This window comes from Pollicipes pollicipes, unplaced genomic scaffold (assembly GCF_011947565.3).
Source record: "Pollicipes pollicipes isolate AB1234 unplaced genomic scaffold, Ppol_2.1 Scaffold_4740;HRSCAF=5597_pilon_pilon_pilon, whole genome shotgun sequence".
Taxonomy (NCBI): Eukaryota; Metazoa; Arthropoda; class Thecostraca; order Pollicipedomorpha; family Pollicipedidae; genus Pollicipes; species Pollicipes pollicipes.
In genome coordinates this window covers 21929641-21950055 of record NW_023596545.1, presented here as the reverse complement: position 1 = coordinate 21950055, position 20415 = coordinate 21929641, and the positions used below count along the sequence as shown (strand labels likewise).

The 20415-nt window shown below is 48.6% G+C and overlaps 1 protein-coding gene across 3 annotated transcripts in view; it reads left to right on the top strand.

Moving 5' to 3' along the window:
* The window catches only part of LOC119098830 (PDF receptor), a 115816-nt gene that overhangs the window by 78947 nt on the left and 16454 nt on the right, over nucleotides 1-20415 (top strand). For all 3 annotated transcript variants that reach the window (XR_005094292.1, XR_005094291.1, XM_037221879.1), the window contains exons 3-10: nucleotides 4676-4783; nucleotides 5862-6022; nucleotides 7539-7642; nucleotides 9485-9647; nucleotides 10373-10475; nucleotides 11490-11607; nucleotides 12213-12282; nucleotides 12631-12716. Coding sequence is in view for 1 of the 3 variants with exons in the window: in XM_037221879.1 (XP_037077774.1) it covers nucleotides 4676-4783; nucleotides 5862-6022; nucleotides 7539-7642; nucleotides 9485-9647; nucleotides 10373-10475; nucleotides 11490-11607; nucleotides 12213-12282; nucleotides 12631-12716 (913 nt within the window). In the remaining 2 variants the exon portion in view is untranslated. The remainder of the gene's footprint in view (nucleotides 1-4675; nucleotides 4784-5861; nucleotides 6023-7538; nucleotides 7643-9484; nucleotides 9648-10372; nucleotides 10476-11489; nucleotides 11608-12212; nucleotides 12283-12630; nucleotides 12717-20415) is intronic.

Sequence of the window (20415 nt, the reverse complement as noted above, 5' to 3'; positions counted from 1 at the left end):
ATATATATATATATATATATATATATATATATATATATATATGTGTGTGTGTGAGTGCGGAAGCAATATGCCAACCATGATTTCTCTCATCATTTCCGCAATATTTGTAATATCGGCTTCAGTGGCAGGTAAACACCCGATCATAGATATGTGACTGCAAGCACGTCATACGCGTGCGGTGACGCTTTAAGCTTTTTGTGTTTCACTTTATGATTCACACGATATTTCGTTTCTTGTTAAGCTCCGCTGTTTGCTGCGTCTCGTGAGCCCGCTTTGCAGGGTATTTCATCTGAAATGTCGATTTGAAAAGTGCAAGTAAAGATGCTAAAAATAACCCAAGCGCGCTATCAAGTATTGCTGAAATACATATGTCTACGTCTGGCAGGAATTGTCGAAAATTGTTGGATATGCAGATTGATGTCTCACATAACCAGTGAGCTCTGGGAGCTAAAGATGCAGGCCTCCTCTGTCTTGGTGCTCAGAGGCTGCACGCGCCATTTGAAAGTGTGAGTCTTGAACTTTTGAAAGTGCGTCCTTGTAACAGGACCGTTGTGGATGCGTTTTGCTAGGCTGCTGATGAGCACCGGCTGTAACAAAATAGTAAGGCCAACTATCTGTAATATAAAGCAGGCTAGTAAATGTTTTTGATATACATTGCAACCTTTTTAATTCGGCAATTTAAGTGAAGCACACTGCAGTTGCACTGCACTTAAAAAGTGCTCGCATTGCAAAAAAGACTTCCGGAAATAAGCACCCTTGCAAAGGAATGAAAAGTTAGGTTTCGGGATGCGTAGAAAGCGCCAGGATTATTTTAGTGCCATTCATCTCAGTCAGTATCTGCATGTGAGTGTCTGATTGCCTTTATTTTTCGTGTAGGCCTTACAACCGGCTTCGTGGTTCCCTGGTAGCTCCTTTGGTAGCGACGCTTTTCACGCTACAACGCAGTCGTTAGATTAAGCACTTACGCATTTAACGACTAGATAATTAGCAGTTAATAACCTATGAAGCCGTTTGTCGCGGAACGGCGGGTGCCTGCTAGAATAGTTATAGAATATGTGGGATTGGAACGCAGTTCACGCGACCTGAACGTCGCTTAAGCTCCTGCTTAGTACGCCATCATCATCAACACCCCTAGTGTTTGCAATACTTCGGACCATGTGCAGGATGCCTGTGGAAATGAGTTTTTGGCGTGGTGAGATCTGCTAACCACCCAAGCGTGCAGATAGCCAAACCGGCATAATCATGTCGCGAGCTGGCGACGGGTGATGCCTGGGCAACTCGATACCGAGACAGAAGCCATTGCAGCTCAAAGTTTTATATATGCTGCCTGTACTCTGAGGATCACATATTGGCTGGACCCAATGCAGATAACAGCGGCCCTAATTTGTTTCGGTCGACACCAGTGCCGTTTCAATTGGTGGGCGCGCATGTTTCTGTCGAGGCGAAGTCAATCAGAGGGCTTTGTATGGCTTGACCGAGCGGGCACCCAAGCGTGTTCCTCGTGGTTCCTCGATGGAGGGGGGGGGGGGACAGGAGGTCACCAGGATCCAAGGCGTTCTGTTCTGCCTGGTCGGTATCACCTTCAGTTACAGCACGCAATCTCATACACGAGAAGAGCGCCGAAATCGGAGAAGGGTGCATCAGTTAAGCATGATCCCTCATTTTCCGAAATAACGACCTGGAGCAGTGAAACCTACCAGGGTTTTCCATGTCATCTAGCAAGCAATCCTACCCAAGATCTATTAGAATTCAGCACCGACCATTCAGGTTAAACCATACTATTTCCTCGCTTCTTTTTGCACCTGACCTAAAACAATTAGAAGTTTTAAAGTACCGTCCGAAGATTCGGACGTCCTATACGATTCAGAGGCGAATCCAGTGCCGGTATTTGGGACGCTGTCAGCACGTATAGGGGTCAGTGGGTTGGACGCGTCAACGTATGGGTCCAGTGTATTTGGGACGCTGTCAGCAGTATCAGGGTCATCCGGATTGGGACGCTGTCCACGTATCAGGGTCCGTGCGTATGTGGGACGCGCGCAGATGGGTCAGCCGGTATTTGGGCCAGCAGTTCAGGGTCAGTGCCGGTATTTGGGACGCTGTCAGCACGTGTCAGGGGTCGTTCAAGGTGAATGTGCCGTCAGAAGTTCTTTTGCTGGACCGGGCCGATGTTTCACTACAATGACTTGCGGCACGCTTTATTAAGTTAAGGCTCATCTCATTTAGACGGTGAGGAATGCTCGTTAAGTGCCAGGGACGGATCTAGTAAGAAAAAAGGGGAGTTTGGATACTCAGCTGTCTGCAGGTAACGATTTAAGCAAGTTAGTGAAGCAATGTAATCCCTGTTATTGGGGTCGTCAAATACCTTCAATATAGAAATGCCTGCCAATATGGTTGTATGCACAAACAACAGGCTCCCATGTGCAGAGGAGACTCAGTCAGGGTTATATTTGGATTAGCTGTAGTCGCAGGGGTCATATCTTTTAAAACCAGCCGTTAGGCAATTTTGTTTTTATTTGGAGACTGTATAGGGCACACAGCGCTCAATGCATTTTGACAATGATAATACTTTACTGACCTGTCGGGCAGTGAAATTGGCCTCAAATGCATCGATACCAAGTTTGTGTGGCTACCTCGTTGCACGCTGCACTGATCTGTTCATTATCGCAAAGTTGGTTTGCTTGTCTAACAAAACTTAGCAGAGGTAGAGTTGAGTAACGCAAAGATTAGAGAACGCCATCCAGTCTGATACCCGGTTGGCGTATGTCCACACAACACTTTTTGCTAATTTAAGTACAAATATCAAAAAATTTTGAAGTATTTTTCTCATTTTGGCCTTCTCAAGATCAGGGAAGATCGCGGACCTGATGTGACCTCAAGTTCCCTTTTGCTTTGAGAAAGCACCAGGCTATAACTGGCCGTATGAGGTCTGAGGGCACTTCGGAAACCGATCTGGAGTTTGACTTTGTGTGACCTTCTTTCACTTGAAGGCCTTCACTTGATCTGGAGACCAAAACAGCTGACGCAAGTGAGCTCACCTAGAAACTTACCTAACCCGTGAATTCAAATTGAACCCCGTCTTATTTTTTTAATTCAAATTCAATCAAATTCAGACCCGTCTAAAGCCGTCTTAGTTTTTAAGGGAAAAGGTCAAATTGAGCCCTCCACCCCACAGGCCACGTTACATTCAAAAGCCATCCTGGCACGTGTCGAAGCCGAGCGCGAATATCAATGTACGAGGTGTGTTTGCCAGATTATATATAGTTCGTCCATTGCAAATTATAAATTGCAAAGTTTTGGCTTAACTTGACGGTGTACATTCGTGGTTGGCCCGTGCTCCTTCCTGGAAAGATGGTGGCTTTGACAACAACAAAAAAACACGTTTGCCGTCTGGTTGTGGTTACTGGCTCTCAAACCATACGCCATAAACCGTTTTAACTGTATGAACAGTGCAGTGCCTCTGACGTTTGTTTTCTCCGACTTCTGCGAAATATAGAGGACGTGCTATCATGATGACTCCGTGGTCCGTCATGAGATTCCAAGGACTGGTGACGCACTCTCAGCTGATAACCTTTAAATGACGAACGCCAGGGTCCTTCGTAGAGCGCTGGAATATTGTAATGCCGTGTCTTAGAATTGAGGGCCTCTTGCGAGATCCGAACACAGCGAACTGCTTCCCATGCGCATGACGGAGTGGCACACGCGACGTGCTTGGTGCGATCATGCAAGCGATTTGCGTTGTAAACCGCGGTACTCCCTGACCATGTGCGCTTTGCATGCTGTTGTGTCATCGCTATTGGCATACCTAAGTTGTTTTTCATGTTTGCAAGCTGTAAATTGGGTTTAAACGTGTTAGATTACCATGCAAGTCGCCCCTGTAAATGTCGTGGATGCCAAAGTTTCCGGTGTCACGTGAAGTTAAAAGTGAATAGTTATTGACAAGTGCCGGTGTCTGTCGAAAGCTCAAAGTAAAGATACTCCTCGGAAAAAGGTCGCAGTATGGCACCGTGACGTGTGGAGATGGATCATGGTCTGACACCATGACGCGCGGAAATCAGCCACCATTGACAACGTAAAGCGCGGACATGGACCACTATTAGCAGCATGGCACGCGGACACGGACCGCTATTAACAGCATGACACGCGGACACGGACCATTATTAACAGCATGACACGCGGACACGGACCACTATTAACGGCATGACACGCGGATATGGACCACTATTGACAGCGTGAGACGCGTGCACAGGCCACCAATGACAGCGTGAGAAGCGGAAAAGGACCGTCGTCTGGCACTGCAACAGACGGAAACGAACCCTCATTGACGACGTTACAAGTGGACACGGGCCACTATGGGCTTGATAGCGTGGCGCACGGAAATTGACCGTGGTCTGTTTGGCGCACATGTGTGGTGTTTCTGTCGGAGATATTTAGAGCAAAGTGATTTGTTGCATCAGACAAATGTAGCCCGAGGCGCGAAAAGTTTCCAAGTAAGTGATGCGCTCAGGTGAGTTGTTATACTGCTGGAAATATTTGGGTTCTAGTTTGAAAGACGTCTCTTAAAAACATTTCGCCGCGACGTTAAGCTGACATCCGGTGGCACGTCACGTTCACGTTTCGCGACACGTCACGTTCACGCCTTCTGCTAAACCTGAGCTGCATCTCTTTGCCGTTGCAGGTCCGTTCTGCAATGCCACCTGGGATAACATCCTCTGCTGGCCACCTACGGCTGCTGGCACCACTACGTCACAACAATGCCCAACACTCAAGGGTGTGGACCCGAGCAGTGAGTACTGTACCTGGCTGCGAGCTACGACACACGCCTCGGCCGTGCGCCACACCCCTCCGCCCCTGCCGTGACGTACGGCCCCCTGCAGGGTGGTCCGGCCCCGTACTGTGGCGTACGGCGATCGGCCTTGTGTAACGACCCCGGTCCTCTAGTACGGTTTATGAGGTGCGGCACGGTCCTCCAGTACGGCGTCTGCGGTGTGGTACGGCCCCGGTCCTCTAGTACGGCGCCCGCTGTACGGCACGGCCCCGGTCCTCTAGTACGGCGTCTGCGGTGTGGTACGGCCCCGGTCCTCTAGTACGGCGTCCGCCGTACGGCACGGCCCCGGTCCTCTAGTACGGCGTCCGCTGTACGGCACGGCCCCGGTCCTCTAGTACGGCGTCTGCGGTGTGGTACGGCCCCGGTCCTCTCGTACAGCGCCTGCAGTATGACACGGTCCCCGGTCCGATAGTGTGGCGTCTGTGATGTGGTACGGCCCTGGCATGTATGCGCGCTGACGATGATCGTACCCTCGTGCTCTCGAAATAGAGGCCTCTGGATATAAAGTGGTATATTATGCGTTCAGTCTGATCAGCATGACTGATGGACAGCGATGGATTGTTTAGAGGCAATCAAAGTCTTGATGCGAAATGAGTCTCTTCTCGCTCTGATGACTTGATAGCTATCCACAAATCATGGAATGTTTTCAATAAGAACACTGCGCTAAATATATGAACTCGTCCTCTTGTTTGACGTAATCCCATTAAGTGGCGGTGCTGATAAGTTTTGCGGCGTTGGCAAAGTAAATTTAGGCACAGTTTGGTCCTGAAGCGACAGCTAGAATGAGATTCCATCGGTGTTGTTTTCCGACGGTGCTGTATTTTGCTAGTATTTTTGTGACTTCTGTGATGCCAGAATGGCGACACCATCTAAAAGTGTTACTCGTGAGCAAGTTTGTTTATAAGCTGTCGTCGTACTTCAAAGCATATCATATTTCTGGTCATCGCTGTCCGTTTTGCTGTTGTTATTTTCTTGCTCGCATCGCAACCCCACATCAGTTGACGAGCCTTTGATCACGTGGTCTCTCCGCCCCTAGAACTGGTTTTCAAAGTCTGCCTGCCGTCCGGCCTGTGGAAAGGGAAAACGCTAAATGACGCGCCGTCCGAGGCTGGCTGGACCAACTACACCACCTGCTACACGGACGAGATGAGGAAAATCATCGCCAAGCTGTACGCTGGCTCCCAGGCCGACGCCGAGGTACTTACATATTCTCGTTCGGCCTTTGCCCTGGTAGATGGGTAGAGCTCTAAAGAAGTTACCCATACGTTGTTTGTTCATTCCTCATTGTTACACAGGCATTCAGCTGCGCAGCGGCGATTGAATCGAGCCTTACACCATACTTTATGTCATTAAAAGATCCATTAATTAATTATACTGCATTCGTTATGCATTGTCTTTGTCCTCTACCCTGGATCACATGAATGCTGTCTTTCTTGTTGCAATGCGTTGTCCCACGTTATTTACTTTATGCATATGAATTTGGAGATAGAATAATTTTGGCACCATAAGGTAAACGAAGGTATCGTGATAGTGATATTCGTGTCACGCAAGAAAATGGAAGAAGCAACGAATACACTCAACAATGTGGTACGGCAACAGCAACAACATACGTATTTTTAACGCATGCGTACATACCTACCACGCTGGTAACAACATACTAGCAACAGGGCAGATAGATAATCGAGAGCATCGTTTCATATATTACTAGGTTACGATGTCATAATATATGACAGGGTTACACCTGACCTTCGTCCAGCTAGTATCCAGCAAACACGACTCCTTACTAAGCGCATCAAGCTTATATCAGTGTGGCCCATCTATCCCAACCACTCATAGATGATGGATGTGGCAACGCCCTGATCAAAATATTTTGCAGGGGTATCTGGTTTCAAAGGTTCCTGGCTCGGTACCTTGGTTTTTTGCACCATCTACATGATGATTTGATAACTCTCACGTCTGTTATCAAATCCCTCGTCCCGCATCGCACGGCGCGGGCTGTTGGTTCAGCCTATTTGATAACTCTCACGTCTGTTATCAAATCCCTCGTCCCGCATCGCAAGGGGCGGGCTGTTGGTTCAGTCTATTTGATAACTCTCACGTCTGTTATCAAATCCCTCGTCCCGCATCGCAAGGGGCGGGCTGTTGGTTCAGTCTGATAACTCTCACGTCTGTTATCAAATCCCTCGTCCCGCATCACAAGGGGCGGGCTGTTGGTTCAGTCTATTTGATAACTCTCGCGTCTGTTATCAAATCCCTCGTCCCGCATCGCAAGGGGCGGGCTGTTGGTTCAGTCTATTTGTGTATATTTCGGATGCACAGGTTAGCATCTCAGCCAAATGTCAAATTTGCTGTGTGCGTTTCCAATGACAGTGAAGATTGCCCAGTCTATGATCAGCTTATTTGTGCCCTGCTGAAAAGGTGTCTCGGCTATGACATAGTTCATGGTTTGCAACTTAACGCCTGCAGATTTTCTCTGCGGTGAGAACTGTTCCCTGAGCTGTTAGGCATTGAGATCATGAACGAATGGGGCAGGATTGGTGCTGACTGATGTGAATACCACTGGTGCAAATACTCTGAACAAGCCAGTTACGTTAATCCACCACGTACATGATGCATGAAGTGGAACACCTGATGGCCTTTTCCCGCTAACTTGACTCCTGCCTGTGGTAAAAACATGTTAGCGCCCACTGATCCGTTTATTATCCATTTTCAGCAAAAGATCCTGATAGCGCGAAACACGCGCATTTTGGAGCTGACTGGACTTTCTCTGTCACTCGCAACTCTGTTTATATCACTGTTCATCTTCTTCCACTTCAGGTATGTCCACTCGAGTAGAAGGGGATATGCAGAGGGCACGCTGAAATGTTTGAGGGATGAAAGATTATTCCACATCTGTGCGGGGGACTGGGAAGCAGGCAAGATTTGATCCTCACTAGCTTCTTACAAACTGACATAATTCAGAAGTGCACGGTGTGATAAATTCTCTTATTGCGTTATATTAATTAAATCATTATATATATTATAATATGAATATATATATATATATATATATATATATATATATATATATATTACAAACTTGTCATAAATGCTCAGGGTGTTCGTATTAATACATCTGTGGAATGCCAATTATATTTGTAGTTTGCACGCGGTATGTTACTTTTTGGGGAGACTTGTTTAATTGCGATTTTAAGATAGATGCACATGACAGGTGATATATTCAAAGCATGCTGATGCAGCGAATAGCAGCGAAGCATTTCACTCTCGTAAAGTAAATATTGACTGAATGTTACCGTGACTGAAGTGGGCGATTTTGCCCACTTAAGGTGCGGCTCAACGCGGTAAGTCCGTCCTTAATGCGGAATATCTACCGTCAACCTGCGGCATAGTTTCCAGTAGGATTGTACCTGACCGCTCCATCTGCGACGTTCCCTGCGATGGCGGCAGGACGCCAGTCCGCGCACTTCGGTTGATCAAATCACACGATCCTAGGAAACGCCGCCAATGCGCTCCTTCAGAACGTTAGCTTCCAGTAATTTCTGTCCTGCAACGATTGCTGGTATCCATAGCTGCGCACGACCAGAACGAGATTGAAATGAGCTGGCTGTTGGGATCTTGTAAACTAACGAGTAGTAATTTCCTCATGCAGCCAGCTGATTTCCACGCAAGGGCTTTGAGTCGCTTTGATTTCACGATGTGAGGTTTACTAACAATCTGAACAGTTTCCGGGTTGGCTTCCAGTTATTTGCCAGCATGGTCTCTATTCAGGTGTCCATTACCTGATGCCGTATAAGCGTTACAGCCGCAAAGCAAAGCACAAAAAGGTCTGCATCAGAATGCCGATACGGCGAATGCTGTGCTCAATGTGGTCATTGCTTGTTGACCATGCGGATGAACCCATTCTGGGTCTCTAGCGTACGAACATCTTTCTAATCATCAGCCGTCGGCCGTCACATTGAGGCCCGACCTGAGCGCGCGCCGCGTGCTTGACCGGCGGTCGTCTCGAATGTATGTGCTGCCGTGCACGGCCGTTCTCCATCGGCCCAGCGGCGCCGATAGGTCAGCCAACTGGACAGGCGGATCGGCCTTCGCGGCAAACGACCCGATCTGTCAGAGCGCGCGGGGCGCCGGGCGTCCTCCCCTCGCCCTCTTACGGAGCCGCGGCACTGCTGGCATCTCACTGTTCCGTAGCCGACGCGGTCCGCCGGGAAGCCAACGTCTCCTTGCCTCCGCTGCTGAAGGCCATCCTCGGAAATAGTCAGCTGTCTCGTCCGAAAGCAGCTGACGAAAAGTTATGACTTGCGTTATCGATCTTATAACAACCCGACGCCGTGTCGCTGTCATTACAGATATGCGACATTAGTTTTGATGGAAGCGAATTTTCTGCTTCGGATCCTTTTCCATCCCGCGTATCAATGCTGCTTGCTGTACCTGGGATTTAGCACGTAAGGAAAAGACCCAAAGGCCTGAAAATTCGCCGACGTTTTTTTTTTAAGTTCCGCGCACTGAGGCTTAGGCCTCGCTCTTTGGAATCGCCCCCTCCTCACTAACTGACACTTACTTGCTGTCTTTATAACAAACATTCTGGAAAGACGAGCACGCTAGCTGTTGAGCGATCGAGGCTTATCAGATGCTGACTCGAAGCGATGCATTCTTCAGGTCGCTGAAGAACAACCGCACCAAGATACATCGGAACCTGTTGGTTGCCATGGTGATCCAAGTGCTGGTGCGTCTGGTGCTCTACTTGGACCAGGTCATCAGTCGCGGTGGTATCGGCGAGGATGCTCCCATCGGTTCAGCCAGCCAGGGCATCGACAATACAGTGAGTGTGACCAACGGCGCACCAGACGGACAGCCATGTCTGTAAGACTGCAGTCAGAGGAGCGACGCAACACGGTGACAGCTGCGGACGAATCAGCACGTTGAGTGTTGCGCCACGATTCCGAGCTCAGGACATGCAGGCAGTGCACGTGGCGAGCGGTCACCAAAGCGGTCAACTTTGATAATATCGGCTTGGAATCGCACCCACAAGTCACCGAATCGATTCCACTTCAAGCTCAGAGCAGTGCTGTGTAGATATTGGCCGGCTTATTTCATATTAGCGTGAGTTGCCGGGATTAGGGGTCCATTTTAACTTAGTCACTTCCAATAGCATTGTGTTATAACGTGCTATATAGACCATACACAGGCTCATGGAGCCTATGTTCAGGTTGAATCGGTCGCGAAGCTTATATTCAGGTTAGCATCAGAAATACGCGGAAGCCTGTTTTGTACATGGCTGTTTTCAAATTACCACGTTCTTTAAGTATGCTCCTTTTTGTTGGTTTCTGGACGATTTCAGCCAATCGTCGCGACCCAGTTCCGGCTCCTAGCCATAAACAGCTATGGGAAAGAGCTGACTTCTGAACTTTCGTAGTTGATTTCTGAGTTCATTCTTACCCTAACCAGAATCACGCACGAGTTTGACGTTGTCAGACAAAGTTCTGGGCGCCCCGGCACCGGCGCCTGCCAGGCACCACTCACGACGCTGTTCACGATCTGTTGCAGCCGTTCGTTTGCGAGGCGTTCTACGTGCTGCTCGAGTATGCCCGCACGGCCATGTTCATGTGGATGTTCATCGAAGGTCTCTACCTGAACACGATGATATCAGGTAATCGTGTTCGCGAGTGCGGCGCAAGCGGACCCAGATCCTGCCGTCCCCGAGCCGCGTCCATGCATGCCCGGCCACAGCCTGCTAAGGGCGGCGATAGGCTTCTGGTCGGAGTTTGCTGTGCTTTAAACCACGACAGCATTAGTGTGCACGACAGGTAGCTTATCACCGTCCACAGCTGGACGCCCATCTCAACGGAATTTCACTGACGTGCCTGACCATGGCTCGCCATCCGCCCCCGCCGACTGGGCTGTTGCTGCGGTCCGTCTGGTTGAAAATTGGATCCAGCTGCCGCTCCGAGACACAACAGTCCCCGCTCCAGTGCGGTTGTTCCGGGACACAGCAGAACTCGCTCCAATGTCGCCGTTCCGGAACGCGGCAGAACCCGCTCCAATGCAGCCGTTCCGCGACACAGCAGAACACGCTCGAATGAGACCGTTCTGGGACACAGCAGAACCCGGTCCAATGCAGCCGTTCCGGGACACAGCAGAACCCGCTCCAATGCGGCCGCTTCAGGCCACCGCAGTCTCCGCGGAAACCGGACCTGTTGCACCTTGGCAATTGTGTCCTTGAGTTTATCCGGTGGTAGAGGAGATCTCCGGTGTTTGGTGATAAGACGTGGTGGTGATTGTTTTGCTTTCTTTAAGCACTAAGTCATATTTTGCCTTGTTAAATTGCTGCAGTCTTGTGGGCGGCACACTTTTAGTGATGACGATACCGTGTTAAGTGGAGCAGCATGCGAACTTATGGTATAAACTTGACGTGTGTACGTTGAAGTCCAACTAGTTATGCCAGCTTCATTAATTTTATCTTTGCTGTTGACTGGAAGCAAAGCTCGTTAAGCGCGTTCGTCTAGCGGGGAACTATGTTGATCTGCAGTGTGATTTTAAAGTGGACTCCTGTGTCCCGGGCTTCAGAATTTTTGGTGACATTCCACCGCCTAATGTCATCGAACAGGCACACTTCGTTTGTGTAAGTCCGCTTTCCGAAAATGACGCTGCGTTTTGGTTTCAGTGACGGTCTTTTCCCCGAAGTTTTACGACAAGTTTTACTACGCCACTGGATGGGGTGTGCCAATTATTATGACCGCGATATGGGCAGTGTTTACGGGATTGAACTACGGGGAGATAAGGTAAGAGACGCAAGGACCTCCTGCTCTTGTCCTTAACAATCAACGCTATTTTTCAGTCTTTTATGAATCACCACAGGCTGAGCAAGCACTCTGCTGGAAAAACCTAAAGAAATCTTTTACTATCTTATTAATTACTAGTTGAGTAAGACCTAAGTATTACTTGAGCATCTTATTACTTGAGAAAGACATCCTATTGGGATAATGAAGTCAGATGGGCCCTAGGCTTTCAGTTTTATTACAATTTGTTAATTTGTGACACATTTAACTCATAGCGAGTGTCATTTAGTTACACTATGCGTATGATTGCAGTGTGTGTGCGGGGGGGGGGGGGGCTACCAATCGACATGACGATCTCGATGTATTTACACGAATGTTCTCATACATCGATCTACGTAACCGTGTGCCCATATGCATATGTATCGGTATGCCAGTATAAATTTGCCTCGATAACACAATGTGAATGACTCGATATATCGATCATAAATGTGTTGATAAGAATAAACTCATCTACAAATAAGGACATTGAACATCGGGTATATTGTCAACGACCCTCAAGAGAAGGCACGCCCAATGCTTTTGATGTGACACTGTGCTCTGGTCACCAGCTGTTGGTGGAATTATAACCTTACGACGCATTACTGGATACTGGAGGGACCCAGAATCGCCGTCATGATGGTAAGACCACAACACTCGGCCTTTGCTGGGATAGCGGTACATTCCGCTGTAGTATGGTCTTTGATTTCGCCTCTCGAAGAGCTTCCAGCAGACAACTTACTGTAGACAACTTACTGCAGCCGTGACGTGGTCTCCGGCTGCCAGTTATACTGTGCAAAATAAATACATCAACGATGTTTGCAACAATAAGGGAACTTATTGGAATCGTCGCACCGATTGAATAACTAGAGTGGTTTTTACCAGCGATTTTTCAGAGGCAACAATAAAACGTAGACATGCTGAAGATAGTGTGTATTCGCAAAGCGGAGGACCCTGCTGTCGTATATTAACATCTTGTCTCCCTTTCAGCTGAACGTCGCCTTTTTGGTCAATATTATCATAGTGTTGGTGACCAAAATGCGGCAGAGCAACTCAAGTGAGGCTTTACAAGCCCGGTGAGTACCAGCCTGGGACCTCACACCTGAACATTCGACGGCACCGTAACCTTCAAAACATATACATTATCTCACCAAAGACGAGCAGCAGGGAGTTTGGTGACGGCCGCTGGGAAGCGCTACTCTGGCTTCGATTGCCGGCGGCAATAACACCCGCCGCACTCGCAGTGGGCCTTCATGGCCACGGGACCGAGCGGACGGGTCGCTCTCATCGAGATGACCTGCGCATCAGGCGGTGGAACCCCGTCTCTTGCCGCAACCTCGCCTCGTGCCCATCCCGGAGTCATTGACTGTTGGGCCTGCCGGCGGGGTCAACTCTGGCGCGTCGCCAAGGCCCCGTTTCTTGTGTTTTGTGGGATGTGGTCTGGCCCTAATCCACCTGTTGAGACCTTCCAAGCGTCATAATCCCCAGATCCGTCGGCTATTGTTGGTGACAACATGTGGTTAAAGAGCGCTGACGTGTGACGGATGAGTGACATTCAGCCATTTGGATTGCGGCCGCGGTTTTTGATCTCTGCCACACGACCTAAGTGGCCCTGGGATGCGCTGGGTCACGATGATGAAACTGCACAGATTCCACAAACAATTCATCGATAAATATTTACCGCTGGCAGCTGCAGACATGCTATACCTGTTGACCCACCCGAGTCCGGCCTCACTCATTTTCTGGGAAAACGCATTTGACGCCCTCTCCCCTGAATGGATCAGGAGTGAGTGAGCCGACCGAGCTGATTCAGATGACAACAGACACCCGGGACGAAAGATCCCAGCATGCGTCACTCTGATGGGCATGTGGGCCATTTTTTCTTGTTTATTGCTGATCGAGCCACATATCAGGTCGAAGCACACCATTCTTGCTGATTTGCTTACACATATCTGCTAATACACATGCAAATGCATCTAATAAGCTCATGAAAGGAACCTGAAATGGATACATTAGTACTTGTGCAACATTATGAATGCGTGTGCACGCAGGTGCGTAGTCTCAGGACTATCTTAGGTCAGGTCCGATTTTGCCACGTTGTGCTGTCTATTCTCAAACATGCTTGCATGTGTCTCATTAGTTTGATACTAATGCATAATGTGGGACATAAGTACATACACTCATAAACACACACACACACACACACACACCACACACACACACACACACCACACACACACACACCACACACACACACACACACACACACACACACACACACTATATATATATATATATATATATATATATATATATATATATATATATATATAGGTGTGTGTTGTGTGTGTGTTGTGTGTGTTGTGTGTGTGTGTGTGTGTGTGTGTGTGTGTGTGTGTGTGTGTGTGTGTGTGTGTGTGTGTGTGTGGTGTGTTGTGTGTGTGTGTGTGTGTGCGTGTGTGTGTGTGTGTGTGTGTGTGTGTGTGTGTGTGTGTGTGTGTGTGTGTGTGTGTGTGTGTGTGTGTGTGTGGTGTGTGTGTGTGTGTGTGTGTGTGTGTGTGTGTGTGTGTGTGTGTGTGTGTGTGTGTGGTGTGTGTGTGTGTGTGTGTGTGTGTGTGTGTGTGTGTGTGTGTGTGTGTGTGTGTGTGTGTGTGTGTGTGTGTGTGTGTGTGTGTGTGGTGTGTGTGTTTGCGTGCGTGCGTGCGTGCCTGCGTGCGTACGTACGTACGGTTCTTATTAAGTGCATTACTTGCCTCGCAACATGTGCTATGAGATGCGTGTATCTCTGTTTGCATGCTATGTAACCAGATTAGATATATAGATTCCGCATACAGGCAAAGTAAAATGCATGTTGTTTGGTCAGTTGCTGGCAAGCATTTTATAAAGCTCCAAACGCCTGCATGACAAAACGGACTCTAAAGTGATGACTACTTTCAGCGTTTGATCATATGACGCCTTTTTGACGCGACCTGAGATAGCTTGAGGCTTTTGTTAAGCCGTCTTCAGCTCGTGGAACAAACAGAGACTCATCAGCAAGATGAAGTTCCATTGCAACATGTACAGTGCACATAAATACAATTTGTTTGGAACCAACATGGCAGCATCTGGATGCGTAACGCCATTGAAACATCACCTATGGTAGTCTGGCACTGTAACTGACAGCCGTTACCACCTGACGCCCATGAAACTCAGAGGCCATCTACAGCCCTAGAAGTGTGTATAAGCCTGTAGCAAAATGGAGAGCCAAACTCATTTACTGTCCTTCAATTTGCAATGCTCTTTTGACGTGACAAAGACTGAACCCATCACCCATTCTTTGACACGAAATGTATTGTACCTGGGTGCAGGCGATTTTCTCTCTCTCCATTTTTACGAGAAAGTCGGCGCAACTGTATGACGTCTGTTGGCAATATAGCGATTGATACTTGTAGCAGTGTGCTCGTTTTATGGCTGCATTATTGTGGTATGAGTGTAACGAGTAAGGTTGCTACCGATTTCGCACAGTCAAGCGCCAGATATTACAAGCATGATTGCCTGTTACTATGTTCGTACAAACGAATAATGATGTCCTTTTGGAGGACATGGCGCCGTAGTTCCAACACAACTTTTCGTCGGCTAATCAACGACAAAAGAGAATCAGACATTTTTCAACCACACGTAATTATAACGAACACCTAAAGACCTTGGTATTCTCGAGCAATGTTAACTGGGTTTGAGATTCGAAAGGCACGCCAGTAAAAAGTTATTATCTAGGTTTGATGAGAAAGAATAGTTTTTTTATTTTTAAGGGCTCGCCGGTGACAGTGTACGGCGCCAGCATCAATATCCGTGTCAGGATAGTTATCGTATTACACACATACAGCTCAGAATATTAGCGTCGTAAATCTTTGGTGTCGTGCCATTTGTTTCCGTGCCAAAAATCATTGGAGCTGACGTGGCTTTCACGCTTTACATCGATTATCAGACCCTCCGAGACCATCTAGAGTAAATTGAAGTAGCTGGTGAGTACATTTTTACAATAGCCCATGATGTGTACAAATGAGATCGGAGTAAATCAAAGTTAACGGTAATGGCTAACAAATGGTTCGATTCACAGTGATGTGACGTGCGCTGCTGGGCTCGGTGCAAACCACAAGCTCAGTGTATTCCTTGGAGTATTTATAACTATAATCTTACGACACCCGTAAGATACACAATAAATGTAAGTTTACGACACGAATGTACGCAAACAATCTTACATAGTTTCTCAAAGCAAATAATTTATATACGACAGAGCTTAATTTTGACAAGTCCTTGAGGAATTTGGCAATGCAATCAACGCAAGTAGTTGTGTTGTAGATTACAGTACTGACGTTAAGGTAGTTACGTATTGAAAGACAAATTGCTGAAGTGGCAAGCATAAGCAACATACAACAGCTGCGGAAGGTATAAAAGGACATAGCATTCAATATGAGCAAGACATAGTAACTGTTCCAGTCACTCAGGCAAAAAGCCTTGGGTGTGGCATGCCAAGACCAGCATGCAAGGCAAAACTGTCTGGTCAACAGGCTTTCTTTACCAGAAACAAAAACAAAACAAAACAAAATACGTCTCACTTCAGATCATTTTTGGTGGCTATCACGGCACTTACCATAGGTATGATAAATTCATGTTCATACAAGCTGCATACCATATTTTTTCAAAGTGAGGTATGGGCAGTGTCATTGCCTGTTGTGTATACTCAGGCTAACAACAGAATGGTGTGCAATAAGTGGTCATAAAGTAGTTAAGCATAATGCAAGGATTTTACTCTAAGCTTAACTTCATTCTGATAACACAGCTTCATGCAGCTGGCGCAATATTTACACCACAAGGCAGTAGCTAGCCCACACAAAACGACATAATAGATACCTGTTTCCATTGATCAGTCATATAGAAGAAGCCTGTTACTAATAACCAGTACATCAGGATGCTTATGATGGAATCAGTGAATGTCTTATTTATCAGTGCTCAATAACAACCTGCGTATATTTCACATGCTCTCGTAAGCTCTGAAAACTGAGGTTTGACCATCCTACCTTGAATTCCCAACCCGACATATGCTCAGTAAGCACAGGCATCATGCACTTACTTGTTGCGTCGTCTTCTCCACAATGGCTGTGCAAAATTAAGCCTCTCGATAGGTGGAGGATTTTAAGATGAAAGTGAGCAATGAGAAGGCTGATGAATGAAGGATAGCTGGCTTCACCAAGCGTATCAGCTAGGGACAACATAAGTTCCCGATTCAGCCCCCAGTTCTGCACGAATTTGCACTAGGTCACACAATACGTGTTGTTCTGATATACAATACAAATCTACAATACAATACAGGTCTACAACTGAAATATACAATACGTGTTGTTCTGTTTATTGCGCAGTAAACAGGCTTACAAACATAGCGCGTCGATGGCCAAAACGCGCAGCGGTCGACTAAATGTTGGTGCATAGCCCTATTTGCACACCACCATTGGCGAGTCGGTGGGCTATGGTATTACACAAAGTCCTTTCCGACGGCGTGCTGTCTCCACTCTCTGTATCCACTCTCCACTCTGGCGTTGTTCTCGAACAATCTCGACCGTACCCTTCCCTTTGTTTATGGTCGTCATTGAGGCTTTATGATGCACTCAGCTGTTGAGGGTATGTGGCGCCGCCCGCCTCCCACCCTGGCAGAAAGAGTGGGCACCGCGAGGAATGGAACTTCTTACCCAGACACATTAACTAATGCACTGTGGCGTCTATCCCTAGGATAACATATCCTTGTAAGCATTATTTTTCAATCGAAGCGTCATAATTGTGGCTGAAGGTAATTGTCTCCCAAATCTTAAGCTATTGTGGATGTTTTGATTTCAAGCCAGACAAGTGAAAACCTATTTATCATTTTATCTTGATTGATGCCATGTCAGGTTAAAGCAACACGCACTCAAAATGGGTTTAAAACATAAGACGCACGTTTTAAGGCTAAATATTATCCAGTATTATCTCTAGTTTGGTGTTCGTTGCCATGGCAACGAGACGCATAAATCTACGCCACGGCCAAATTTGGCAAAGGTCATTAAACGGCTTTGAGAAACTGGCTTCATGCGTAGTTTAAAATCGAATGTACACATTAATACTCGACGTAAGATTGTACTATTGCTTTCAGGAGCTGGCTACCAAGTGCTTAATACGCCATAAGAGGCAAAAATATTACCAATTCGTATTGAACCACGACGGCTTGAACGCTAACACCATCTGTCAGGACACAAATGCTTTTTTCCTTACCGGCTGGTTTCAACGTGTAGGCCCGTCCTACCTCGCCCAACGGGCGTGTTAATAAACATTGTTAGTCGCTGCCACCTAGCGTGCTGGAAAGCCTGAGACCACTGAGCACTGCCGCTGCATATTTCATCAGGTCGGCGGCATGTGGGACCTTGAGCTCAGTCACCGGGAAGCACACCCGGTTGAGCGGCCCGTACGGCGGCTCGCGCTCCTCCTCCGTATATATCACGGCTCCCGCCGATCCCACCGTCTCGGGACCGCCTGCCTCGGTGGCGCGAGGTTTAACTGAGCTCTGTTTTATTTTTATCATGACTGTTTTCTTTGTCGGGATGGCGGAGCACGTAACGCGGGTTGAATGCCAACTCTAAGCCAGTGGGCCCGGTGGCGAAAAGATGGGAGAGGAGGTCAAGGACGCGCTCTGAAAGCGCCGAAGGATGACGGGATACCGCGCCACGGAAAGGCCGTCGATTCGAGTGCGGCGGAGATGCCTCCGGTGGTGGTCGAGATGGGCGCCGCCGTGTCAGTGGCACAGCTCATGACGCAATGGCTATTGAACTTCCACTGGAAAAGGCATGTGGATGCCGCTTGCGCGCTCATTGTCTCTGCAGTGCACTCTATTGTGTCGAGACAGCTGTGTGTGGCAGCCCTGATCGGACGTGAGCGCCCGTGGTGCAGCACCACGCGGAGGCCGCCGCTCCCCACACGCCGTCCACCGAGCTGGCAGGCGGCACGTCCATGTGCTGTCGACTCCATTGCCAGCTGGTTCGCCTGCATCGGGACCAGAGCAGCGGCGCTGACGGGCGGGGGAGCGTTACGCGGCACTCGTCGCATTCATTCACGGGGGGCCGCCTGCTCCATACCGGCAGCGGGGACAGGGCTCCGGATAACCTGAGGGCTAAGGTCAAATACACCTCTAGCTCGTTTCTATCTATGGTATTTGTGATAATGGGGTCAATTTAACGTTTGCCAACGATGAAGCTGCCCTTCTGCCTGCTGCCCCGCTCCACGTCCGCCGCTCCTGAGTCCAAGGCAAGTACAGTGCAAGCAGGAGTTACACATGTGGCCCCTGCCTGCTGGCGGCGCCCACTCGACTGGAGCCAGGGCTTTCAGTGCTCGCCGCTTGTGACCAAACTTCATGGCGCTCGGCCGAGTAGATCTCGCAGGATTTGCCGCGGAGTTCCGCTTCAGAACTTGGCGAGTGGCCTGATACATTATTTGAGTCCTGTCGCGCAGTCGTCGATGGCACAGCTCGCAGTTGAAGGGCAGCGCCAGGAATCCCTGCGAAGTCGCAAAGCTCCAAGAAAAATCAGTAGGCGACGGCTGTAATATTGGGTTTGCGGATCTCCGAAATATACGACTGCTTGTGCCAGAATATAACCTCGCTTTCGACTAACTGCCCGCAGAACTAAGTAAAGATTTATGCGATCGGGTGCTTTAATTCGCATTGCTAGAATATCTTTGCTGGTCTAACTGGATCGTGCCAGTTATTTGAAACCGGTTACTATGCGACAAGCTGCTGGACTGCATCGAGAACACTGAAATTTTATCTGTCGTCTGACGTTGATGCGTTGTCGTCTTGCGCATTGAGATAAAAAAGGTTATGCGGGTCCGTACCGTATCACAAAATTGATACTCTAATTTGCCGAAAGTTCCGAGGATCGCGTCAGCGATACACGGTTATGCAAGTCCGTACCGTATCATAAAATTGATACTCTGATTTGCCGAAAGTTCCGAGGATCGTGTCAGCAATACACAGTTTGATACCATGCATGATACACGTTGGATCTGCTGATCTCAGTGTTTACGTTTTACATGACGCGTGATCGCTGCGCCACACGGCTGTAACGGGGCATTCCACCGAACAAACCCGCGCTGGCCGCTGGCATGCAGCGGAACTTACCCTCGGTTCGTTTCAGACGTCACAGTGTGGGCTATCTCTCTGTGCAAGCGTGTCCGATTAACTAGGCCACTGTAGCCGAGTGATAGCGCCGCGATTGGATGGCCTGTTTGCAAAGGCCCGGAGCCACGCAAGCCCATCGATTCGGGGCTTTCAGCGGTGTGTTACGGCGTGTGTGAGTGATTGTCCACGCCGATGTGACGAGCCAACCCGCCTGAAGAATGAGCCGATATCGGCCCGGAGCCACACAACCCCATCGATTCGGGGCTTTCAGCGGTGTGTTACGGCGTGTGTGAGTGATTGTCCGCGCCGATGTGACGAGCCAACCCGCCTGAAGAATGAGCCGATATCGGCCCGGAGCCACACAACCCCATCGAATCGGGGCTTTCAGCGGTGTGTAACGGCGTGTGTGAGTGATTGTCCGCGCCGATGTGACGAGCCAACCCGCCTAAAGAATGAGCCGGTATCGGCCCGGAGCCACACAACCCCATCGAATCGGGGCTTTCAGCGGTGTGTAACGGCGTGTGTGAGTGATTGTCCGCGCCGATGTGACGAGCCAACCCGCCTGAAGAATGAGCCGATATCGGCCCGGAGCCACACAA